This window comes from Hylobates moloch, unplaced genomic scaffold (assembly GCF_009828535.3).
Source record: "Hylobates moloch isolate HMO894 unplaced genomic scaffold, HMol_V3 SCAFFOLD_9, whole genome shotgun sequence".
Taxonomy (NCBI): Eukaryota; Metazoa; Chordata; class Mammalia; order Primates; family Hylobatidae; genus Hylobates; species Hylobates moloch.
The window spans coordinates 77,464,418-77,475,520 of record NW_026652284.1 but is presented as its reverse complement, the minus strand read 5'-3'; the positions used below and the strand labels follow the sequence as shown (position 1 = coordinate 77,475,520).

The following is an 11,103-nucleotide window of genomic DNA, read 5'->3' as shown; positions in this document are numbered from 1 at the left end:
TGATTACAAGGGCCTTTTTGTGCCCTTTGAGCCTGAAAAGACAACCTCAAAAGTTTTTCTTTATATTTTTACATTAGCTACGGGTCCCCTCACTATTCATGGTCCTGTTACCTCGCTAGTAAGAGCGTGGTCCAGGGCTGCCTCCGGGACTATGAGGGAGGTTGTCCGGCTGTTTCCGTGCACAGCGTAAGAGGTTTCTAGGGCTTCTGCAGTGCCACGTGGAGGCTCTGCTTCTGAACCTCAATCTGCTCCCTGAATAATAATTTCACTTCTGACCACATTCTTGTCTTACTCCAATTACAGGAGCTCTAATACAGGTCTTCACTTCTGGTCCTATACCTAGAGTGATAGTCCAGTTCTGTAAACTGAGGCAGCTGGGGGACTTGGGTGATGTTCCCAGGCAGAAGAGGTGGTCAGGTGGTCCACGGAAGCCTGTTTGTTAAGGAGCAAAGCTGATTTCTTAAGAGCGAGCCCAGTAATTGACAGTGGAACAAGTCTGGAAGGACTTGCCATTTCCAAATATAAGGCATAGGATACGGAGTCCCATGGGCTTGAGTTTGAATTGTGCTTCCATCCCTTACTGTGTAACCTGGGGAATGTGCCCGGGTGTCTCTGAGCTGCAGTTTTCTTATCTGGAAAATGGGAATGATATCAACACCTCCTATGTAAATTGAGATAATGCATTTAAAGCACCTAGTAAAGTGCCTGGCACAAATGATACAAAATACTAGTTGCCATTATTTTTACAATTTCTACTACCATCTCACTACGTACCAAATCGCTTTTAAGCCTGGCATTACAGCATCCACCTTTACGTTCTCTGGAGTTAAGGTACCAGAGCAAATCCCTCAGCAAAGGTGTTCAAAGAGAGACACACACGCCAGAGCACTTTCTTCATGACAGATGCCACAAGAGATAACTGGAGGAGCTGACGATGTTTAGTTTAGAAAACAGGTGATGGGGGACAGGTGGTGATGGCTCTTAGCGTTGCCTTGTTCAACGAGACCCTGAGGGCACGATGAGCCCGCAGGGAAAAGATGAAAGGGCAGCACCCCCCGATCGCATATCAGAGAAACTCGCCGAGACCTAAAGCGAGTCCGCGCGAGATGGGGGTGGGAGCGCCCGCGGGGGTCGTCTCCTGCGCAGCCGCAGCGGCGGCACCAATCACCGGGCGCATCCCGTCCTCTCGCGACCGTACAGTTGTACGGTCGTGACGTCGGCGGTTGCCGTGGAGAGACCCGCTCGGTCCCGACCGAGAGCTGGTGTCAGGAGCCGCAGGGTTACAGCGTGGCTTTGAAGCCGCCTCCGCCACCACCATGAGCGGCCGAAGTCGGGGTCGAAAGTCCTCCCGCGCCAAAAACCGGGGCAAAGGCCGCGCCAAAGCCCGAGTCCGCCCTGCTCCGGACGACGCCCCGCGCGACCCGGACCCTTCACAGTACCAGAGTCTCGGGGAAGACACCCAGGCGGCACAGGTGCAGGCTGGCGCGGGGTGGGGTGGCCTGGAAACCGCTGCGTCCGCGCAGCTCCTTCGGCTCGGGGAGGAGGCCGCCTGCCGGCTCCCCCTGGACTGTGGCCTCGCGCTGCGGGCCCGAGCTGCCGGGGACCGCGGGCAGGCCGCGGCCAGGCCCGGCCCGGGGAAGGCCGCGTCTCTCTCGGAGCGCTTGGCCGCAGACACGGTCTTCGTGGGAACAGCGGGAACCGTTGGAAGGCCGAAAAATGCCCCCCGCGTTGGAAGCCGGCGTGGCCCTGCCGGGAAGAAGGCCCCAGAAACCTGTAGCACCGCGGGGAGGGGGCCTCAGGTCATAGCTGGTGGGAGGCAGAAGAAAGGGGCGGCGGGGGAGAATCTCTCGGTCTCAGCTGGGGAGGAAAAGAAGGAAGAGAGGGATGCAGGGTCGGGGCCCCCAGCGACGGAAGGCAGCATGGATACGCTGGAGAACGTGCAGCTGAAGCTGGAGAACATGAACGCCCAGGCGGACAGGGCCTACCTTCGGCTCTCCAGGAAGTTTGGGCAGTTGCGACTGCAGCACTTGGAGCGCAGGAACCACCTCATCCAAAATATCCCGGGCTTCTGGGGGCAAGCATTTCAGAACCACCCCCAGCTAGCATCCTTTCTGAACAGCCAAGAGAAAGAGGTACTGAGCTATTTAAACAGCTTGGAAGTGGAAGAGCTTGGCCTTGCCAGATTGGGCTACAAAATCAAGTTCTACTTCGATCGCAACCCATATTTCCAAAATAAGGTGCTCATCAAGGAATATGGGTGTGGTCCTTCTGGCCAGGTGGTGTCTCGTTCTACTCCAATCCAGTGGCTCCCAGGGCATGATCTCCAGTCCCTAAGCCAGGGAAACCCAGAAAACAACCGTAGCTTCTTTGGGTGGTTTTCAAACCACAGCTCCATTGAGTCTGACAAGATTGTGGAGATAATCAACGAAGAATTGTGGCCCAATCCCTTGCAGTTCTACCTTTTGAGTGAAGGGGCTCGTGTAGAGAAAGGAAAGGAAAAAGAAGGCAGGCAAGGTCCAGGAAAGCAGCCAGTGGAGACTGCTCAGCCTGGGGTGAGCCAATCCAACTGATCCTACACAAGTCTCCCTGCTACCTCCTGCTGGGCTGCTCCTGGTTGACTACATATTTGGCTCTCTGCCTTCTCTTCATGTTGGCCTCTGTGTACTATAGACCCTTTGGACTTTAGTTACAAGAATATGGCATTTATGATCATGTTCTTTTGCCTCCCATAGCCTCTTGCTTTTCTACGTTAGTGTCACATGTTATGTGATCGCACCCGGACTGTTCATATGTTAAGCACACATACTTTAGATGTGTGCTGCCTGTTATCTACATTGCCTGGACCTTGTTTTTGGTTCTGGCCTTTCCTGCTTGTCTTTAACATGGACACTCATGAGTCATCCTCCAGGACGACCTGTGCATCCTCAAGCTCTGCTCCTTCAGGGCCAGTGACTTGCTGGGCTTCGTGTTGGTGCTGGCCATGCATGTCATCTATGCAAGCATTTCTATTGCCACTGCAGAATGAAGCCAGTGCACATGGTATTAGTCATCAGCCAGAACTTCCTGTTCTGTGGGTCTGGGGTCACCAGCTAAGATGTCATCTGCTTTATTTCTGGCTTTGGCCTGTGGTCCATGATACCCATCCTGCTTGATGTTCTGCAGAATGGCACTTGACTTCTGGGCATGCATGAAGTTAAGGGCAAGAAACAGTATGCCATGTGTTCTGTACCATCGTGTGTCTCTTCTTGCTTCTGGGCCCTTCTACTGGTGAACTTTCATCAAGATCTGCGCCATGCCGTGTCACTATCAAGCCATTAAGTTTTGTCTGGGTTGCTCTCAGCCCCAGTTGGCTTCCTGGTCAACAAGGACCTCAAGAACTGCCTGTGGACCGAGGCCCCCTACCAGTGCATGAGACACACACCTACCCTCCCAGCTTTCCAGGAACCCCACTGGCTGCCAGACTGATGGGCGGGCTGGTATGTGTGGACATGTGTTCACTGTCATTATGCTGTGGCTCCAGGTGAGGGTGAGGACTGGGCCTAAATAGAATCCAGATACCGTTGTCAACTTCTCTTATTCCCATCTAAGACGTGAGCAGAGTGCCATAGTAGGGGTTCTGGGAAGAGATATTTCTGATTTGTGGGCCTCTGCTTGCTTGACTTCAGGTTGCTTATACTTCTTACTTTGCTTGCCTGCCTTCCTCCATCCCTCATTCCTTCCCTCTCATTCTTCTTTCCTCCCTCCGTTTCCTGATAGCCTCCTTTCCTCCCCTTCCGCCTTCCCCTTCCGCCTTTCCTTATTCCTTTTTATTTTGTTTAAATAGTACCACAGAGAAAACAACTGAAAAACCACATTTTTCTACATACAGCTGGGGAGGTAGCTGAGAACTTGGCAGTGTGCACACATACTACGTTGAAAGAGAGTTGAGGAAACCAGAAGGCCAAGTGGATCTGCTGGCAAACCCTGAACCTGTCTCCTGGGCTTGCTCTACAGTTCTGAAGTTGAAAATCCTTTTCATGCCTAGCATCTGCTTGAGTTATAAACCCCAAGGCAGCCATGTCATAAACTAGTGTTTACTCTTGTTTTGACTTTGTTTTAATGCTCCCTAAGACCCAAGTGCCTCCTGCTGTTTCCTCCTTTGTGGTAGCCTCTGGCTATCTGGACCTCAATCCCCAGCTTTCCCACTTTCAGCAGTCCTTTGCTCTCTTTGCTTCTACCTCAAATAGCCCCAGGAGTGGGCTTTAGTCTCCAATATGGAGCATCTCAAGCTTCTCCTGGGGGATGGGGATTGGGATGGGCAGAATCTGTTTTGGATCTCCGGGTTATTTCCAGTGGGTATAAAAGCGGAGCTGGGCCTTTCCCTCTCTTATCCCTGAGGGTGGGTAAGAAGGGCTGTATCTACACCTGTTCTTCCCTACCTTCTCTTTTGTTAGGGAGGCCTCATTCTAAGTTCCTCAAGAGAGTCATTGACTTAAAGTTGTAGCAAGGTGTGCTAGGCGGGGGATTTGGAGCAAAACTGTCAAGTAGGTATGATACTGGTACGGAGTGGGCCTAGAAAATCAGACAGAAATGGCTTGAGAAGCCGCAGGGGGAGCATGCCTGTCTCTCAGTGATAGAGTATGGGAGGGACCTCCTTAGCTTGGAAAAGGAGAATTGAAGGGGTTATGAACAAATAGGATGCCTAGTTGAGGATGTTCCCAAAGTTTTGTCCAATCTTATCATTAGTAGATTTTATAAGCCACAGAGACAAACCAGAAACAGAATAATGTTACTTTGGATGCTTTATTTTTTCTAGTTGTGGCTTTGTACATGCAGAAGAATGCTATATGCTGCACATTTTGCCTTTAAAGTCTTACCACTTTCCCCATTTTAGTCTAATGGGAAGACAGCTGTGCAAGTCTGCTTTTTTGTTTTTTGTTATTTTTTTTTGCTCTTTATTATGGACATTTTCAGACATACACAGCAGTGGAGAGGATGGTCCTTGGATCCCATGTGTCCATCACCTAGCTGCATCACTTACCAGTTATGGTCAACCTGGTTTCATCTGTATCTCCCTCTTTTCACCTGTATTGTTTATTGAAAATCCAAGACACTATGCCAATGCAACCGTGACTACTTTGGGAGATTGGTAGTCTCTTTTGATGGTGATAGTGATGGGGTGCACTATCACAATCACATCAGGTCTGCTTTTTGCTTTTAACGTTAACTAGTGAAGTTCCAGAGATGGGCCTTAGAAATGTGTTTTAAGAATTAACAAGGAGTCTCAAAAAGAAATAAGAGGGATGCTTCCTTTCCCTTGCATCCACAAGAGACTGTTCTGTTGTAAAACTCTTTCAAAAATTCTGATATAATAAGGTACTTGAGACCCTTCACCAGAATGTCAATCTTTTTTTTTCTGTGTAACATGGAAACTTGTGTGACCATTAGCATTGTTATCAGCTTGTATTGGTCTCATAACTCTGGTTTTGGAAGAATAATTTGGAAATTGTTGCTGTGTTCTGTGAAAATAACCTCCCCCAAATAATTAGTAACTGGCTGTTGTACTTGGTAATTTGACACCTTGTTAAAACGCAATTATTTCTGTGTTCTTAAACAGTATAAATAGTTGTAAGTTTGCATGCATGATGGAAAAATAAAAACCTGTATCTCTGTTATATTTCTGATTTTCAAAAAAGAATTGGAAGGTTTTTAAACAGAGGCTGGGCAGTTGAGAGAATATGTACATTGCCCTAGATAAGTGATTCCCAAGCTGCAGACCCTTGTGTGACTAGCTACACAAAATTACATAAAATTTTGATTTCTAGGCCTTTTTCCCAAAGATTGAGATTCTATGATTCTGTGAGGAAGTCAGGTAGCTTAGTTTTTAACATGCTTTCTAGTTGATTCAGAAGCAGTGAACTCCCATTAGAATAATCTAGATTCTATGAATCATCTAGATTCTAGTAGGAATACAGTGCTTCTTAAATTTTAGAGTGCATCTGAATTGTGTGGTGAATCCTGTTAAAATATGCATTCTGATTTAGTAGTTTGGGATGGAACCTGAGATTCTGCATTTCTAACGAGTTTCCAGATGATGACAGTGCTGGTGATCTGTGAACTGCACTTTGAGTCGAAAGCGGGGGGTAACCTTGAAGGCCCTTTTAAACTTAAGTAATGGTGCTCAACTTTTGTTGCACACTAGAATTGTCTGGGAAGCTTACAGAAACACTGCCAGAGCTCCACACAAAGACCAACTAAATCAGAATGGGGTAAGGGGTAGGTCTGGGTGTAGATATTTTTAAAACTTCTCAGGTGATTCTAGTGTTTAGCCAGAGTTGAGAACTACATACTCTGATGCTGTTCATTTCAGATCCATAACAAGGATCATTTCCCATTGATCAGGAGAAGCAGTGGCAGACAACCAAGTGCCACACTAAGCTGCCCAGCAGAAAATGGACAAAATTAGAAGTGGGTGGTTACTGACAAGAAAATAAAATCAGCTTATATGATGAAGGGTTTTAATAAACATGCAGTGTTCAGGGCATAGTAGGTGCTCCAGTGTTGAATGAATGAATTTAAAGCACTGTTTATATTCAGATGCCTGAGGGCATTTGAATTTGGTAATTTGTGAAGTGGGCCACGTTTGTTTCATAAGAAAATCTGTATGAGTTTTCTGGGGCTGCCATAACAAAGTACCACAGAATGAGTAGCTTAAACAACAGAAATTTATTTTCTCAGTTCTGGAGGCTAGAAATTAAAGATCAAGGTATCAACAGGGTTGGTTTCTTCTGAGGGCCTCACTCAGCTTATAGATAGCTTTCTTCTCTCTCTGTCTTTACATGGTGTGTGTGTGTGTGTGTCTGTGTGTGTGTGTGTCTGTGTGTGTGTGTCTGTGTGTATATATATCCTAATCTCTTATAAGGATACTAGTCATCTTGAATTGGGGCCCCTCTAATGACCTCATTTAACTTTAATTACCCTTTAAAGACCCTGTCTCTAAATTCAGCTACATTATGAAGTATTGGGGATTATGACTTCAACATAGGAATTTGATGTGAGGGCAGGAGCAATTTAACCCCTCACAACATCTTAACTTGTATTCTTTTGACACACATGTGCCTCACATGTTATGGTAGTTAATTGTATTGAGGCATATCATGTGCCAGGCACTATTGCAGGCGTTATACAAGGATTAATATATTAAGTCCTTATAACAAGTGATAATTATCTCTTAATGAGGGGATGGGTTGAGGAAATGGGGTAAAAAGAGGTTGAGTAAATTGTTCAGGATCATGCTGGTAATGAATGAGCGAGGCTTTAAATTCAGGCAGTCTGGTTCAAGAATGCACCAGCTCACATATAGCTTTTGACTTGAGTAGGAATAATCTTCAGTTTATCAACAGTATCTTTATGTAGAATCTCCTAATTTTGCATGTTAAACAAAATTTAAACCCCTGGAGTTTTTCTGATATGTGGAATGCAGAAGGGATGGAGAGCAGCATCTCCAGGCCTGATCTTCCTCTCAGGATTCACCCAGAGTCTGCTTGGATTATGAATTGGGAAGGGTTCTCTGCCCAGTTCAATTCCGTTAATGCACTTGTTTCCCTGTGGGTGCAGAGCCTTTGTTGTCCAGGCCCTCTTTCAAATACCTCTCTTCAGTTCCTTGGACAACCCATTCAGTCTGGGATTTACTACTTCTCCATCCGCTCATTCATTCATTGCCTCTTATATGAACCAGTCCTTGGTGTAGACATTGGAGCTATAGCTATGGACAAACACAACTTGAATTTTTCTTCCTCCACCTGCACCCCACCCTGCCACCCACCCGCCATAGGTTTCAGTCTCTTCTTAGCTTTCACCTGGGTTTGAGAATCAATCTTTTTTTCCATTTTCCTGCATGGGGCTGTTGAATGCTTTAGGTCCATGTGGGTTGAAGAGGGGGCTAAAGGAAGCCTCCCTCACCTTTGGCCTTTAGGTCAGACTTCACAAGGGACTTAGGCCTTCCATAACCTGGAGAGGGAGGGCCTCTTGGGTCATTCTAGTTATCTTGAGTCCTTGGCCCCCTTTTTAGCTTTGACTTTTATTATAAAAAGCCCTCTTCTGATTTTTTCACTGTTACCTCCTGTGCTTTTTGGAAATGTGGTAGGTTTGTGCTAGGCCATAGGTGAGGGAGGAGAGAAAAATAAAATGGTCCTGCCACTCTGAGCTTACCAAAGATCTCTACCAGCTTTGGACTGTCTATTTCTTCTTGCACTTTGAGCTTCTTCATTCTAGTCTACTATAGTGGTTTGCAACAGAGGAAAGAGACACACTGCCCTAGGGAGGCATGTTAGAACCACCTAGGGAGGGAAATTTGGCAAATTCGCTTGCCCCTCTGAAGATTCAGAAAAGTCCTCAGCCATGGGGAGCCATTGTAACTGATGGGTAGGGTCATATCCCTCAGGTGTTGGAACAATAAAAAAGTAGAGCGTAGGCTATCCAGTCCATGATTTCTATCTTTGTTTCCCCTTAGTGTCTTCACTCCTGCTTTTGGAATCTTCTCCAGCTATATTTCACTGTTCAGGGCCACAGCTCACTACTACTCATTCACTTTCGCCTGAAACTCTGGCCTTAGAACCTCCTGTCAGGTGTCCCGCTACTGGCCGTCCAGGGCTCAAGTCTTGAATTCCTCCTCTCCCTCCATTCTGTCAACCTGGTCCTCAGCTGAGGTTTGACAAATATAAGACAAAGTAGCTATCGTCTGTGTGACACTTCATGGTTACAAAGCACATTCACTTATATTATCTTGATTATAACAACTATGCCATAAGAAAGCTCAAAGATGTTAAATGACCAAAATCACAAAAGTAGTAGAGCCAGGACTCAAACTTGGGTCTTCTGATTCCAAGTTCCATCCATCCATGGGACGGTAAGCATGTGGCCCAGGGCAGATGTCTGGCACTATGAATCTAGAAACTTCTTTCCACAGAACCTGTGTTTAACTTTCTGCACAGCAGATTATCCAGTTGCTGCCAATCAATCTGAGTTGGCATATGAATGTGAAACTTCTTTACCATCCCGAACTACAGCATGCATGTGGTCATAACAACTAGGAGCAGGACCGACTTGACTCATTGGTGGGTGAGGCTTCCTTCAACTGCATTGTTCAAAGGATTGTGCTCTAGACACAGTATGCTTGCAGATGAGGGCTGAGTGTGGTTTGGGGCCATATATAGCAACAACTGCATATAAATTAGTTGGAAAGGGGGAAATTTTGCTTCTATAAGAAGAAGTCTAGTAATGGGAGGTTGTCAGGTTGTAGGCTTCAGCGGCTCAATGATATTAGGGATCTGAGTCTGCCATCTTTTCTTTCTTTCCCTTGGCTTTCCCCTCACAATTCCACAGCTCCAAGTATCACAACCTCACCCAACTGCACTCAGAGGCAGGAAGAAAGGAGGAGGAGGGGGCCTTCTTACATGTCTCTGTTTTTATCAGGAAAGAAGATCTTTGTCAGTAGTCCCTGGTGGATTTCAGGAGACCTAAGTCAGGTCCCTTGGGCTAGAAATGAGTCACATTCCTACACCCTACCTCAAGGAAATCTTGCATTTTCTAGTATCTCTCATGGGGTTAGAGTTCTGCCATCTAGAAATAAGGAAAGTTCAAGGGGCTAGAGCTGACAGGCGATTTTCAATCACCTGTAGTTTTATGCTTTCTGAGATAATTTTATGGGCATTGAACACCAGATAACACCTGGAGGCACCGTGCATCTGCCTTTTCCCCCCAGGTCTCCCAGTTACCCCTTGTGACAAGAAAGCTTTATCTTGTGCTCAGTGTTTTGTGTCTCATCTCCTCTATTGCATGGAAAGTGCTTTTCTGGCCAGACGATGCCTTTTTGGTTTTCATATCTCCCACAGCACCTACCTCAGGGTTCACTCAACATTGGATGTGGGTGATCAGTAAATGCTAGTTGAGTAAATGCAATACATCAATGAGCTTTCTAAAATGTCAATTTGATCATGTCAAGCACTGGTTAAAACCTTCAGCAGTAGGATCCAGAATCCCAAGGAGCTCATAACAAGCCCTCCATTATGTGCCCTTTCCTTTTGTTTCTTCCAAACTTCCTTATTATGAAAACTTACAAATACTCAGAAAAGTACAATCCACCTGTATACCTACAACTTAAGTTCAGTGATTGTGAACTTTCAGTCATATTTAGTTTGTCTATGTGTGTGTATATATGTTTATTTTGCTGAACCATTTGAATTAGTTGCATGATGCTTCATCCCTAAATACTCAGCGTGCATCTCATTAAAAATAAGGATACTAGCTGGGCGTGGTGGCGGACGCCTGTAATCCCAGCTACTTGGGAGGCTGAGGCAGGAGAATCATTTGAACCCGGGAGGCAGAGGTTGCAGTGAGCTGAGATCATGCCACTGCACTCCAGCCTGAGTGACAGAGCAAGACTCTGTCTCAAAAAAAAAAAGATACTTTCCCACATAATCACAAGATCATTATAAGACTAGAAATCGGTTCTCAAATACCATCTAGTATCCAGTCCATATTTAAATGTCTTTAAATGTCTCTGTTGTTTCCAAGTTTATCTTACCGTGTTAGTTTTACAATCAGGATTTAATAATATTCAGGCATTCCATTTGACTGTTATATCTCTTTAGTCTTTTTAAAATCAAGATAATCCCCCTACCTTTTTAAATTTTCCCACTCGTGACATTGAATTTCTGAAGAAGTTAGGGCAGTTGTCTTGTAGGATGCCCCATACTCTAGATTTGTCCAATTGCTTCTTCTTGGTTTTAACTTTTTCCTCTTATCTCCTTTTTTTTTTTTTTATAACTAAAGATGCAGTTGAAACACCGAAGATACTACCTAAGTGAAGCTGTGTACTTCATATGTGTCACATCAGAAGGTGCACAATGAGAGGTTGTCCCACGGTTGTGCCATTAGTTTGATCTTTTGGTTAAGAAGGTGATCACCATGTCTCTCTTTTGTAAAGATGCATTTTCCCTTTCCAGTTAGCAGGTAATTTCTAGATGGTACTCTGTTACTGGGAGAATATTATGTTCCCCAAAACTTCATCCCAAGGTTTTAGCAGCCATTGATAGTTTTTGCCCAAGTCAGGTATTTCACTGT

General features: G+C 45.7%; 1 protein-coding gene across 3 annotated transcripts; it reads left to right on the top strand.

Annotated features, from left to right (window-relative positions):
* The first annotated feature begins 1,214 nt into the window (after positions 1–1,214).
* Positions 1,215–5,656, top strand: TSPYL5 (TSPY like 5). 3 transcript variants are annotated; one of them, XM_058443970.1, is made up of 2 exons: positions 1,215–3,476; positions 3,824–5,656. In XM_058443970.1, the coding sequence occupies exon 1, from the start codon at positions 1,317–1,319 to the stop codon at positions 2,568–2,570; it is 1,254 nt and encodes a 417-aa protein (XP_058299953.1). In that variant the 5' UTR covers positions 1,215–1,316; the 3' UTR covers positions 2,571–3,476; positions 3,824–5,656. The 3 variants fall into 3 exon arrangements, with proteins under 3 accessions (XP_058299953.1, XP_058299950.1, XP_058299952.1); XM_058443967.1 differs by having other exon boundaries at positions 1,215–3,520; positions 3,869–5,656; XM_058443969.1 differs by having other exon boundaries at positions 1,215–3,520.
* The last annotated feature ends 5,447 nt before the right edge of the window (positions 5,657–11,103 follow it).

Excerpts from the sequence above, each read along its gene's own strand:
- TSPYL5 (XM_058443970.1), top strand. The coding sequence starts at position 1,317 with ATGAGCGGCCGAAGTCGGGGTCGAAAGTCCTCCCGCGCCAAAAACCGG.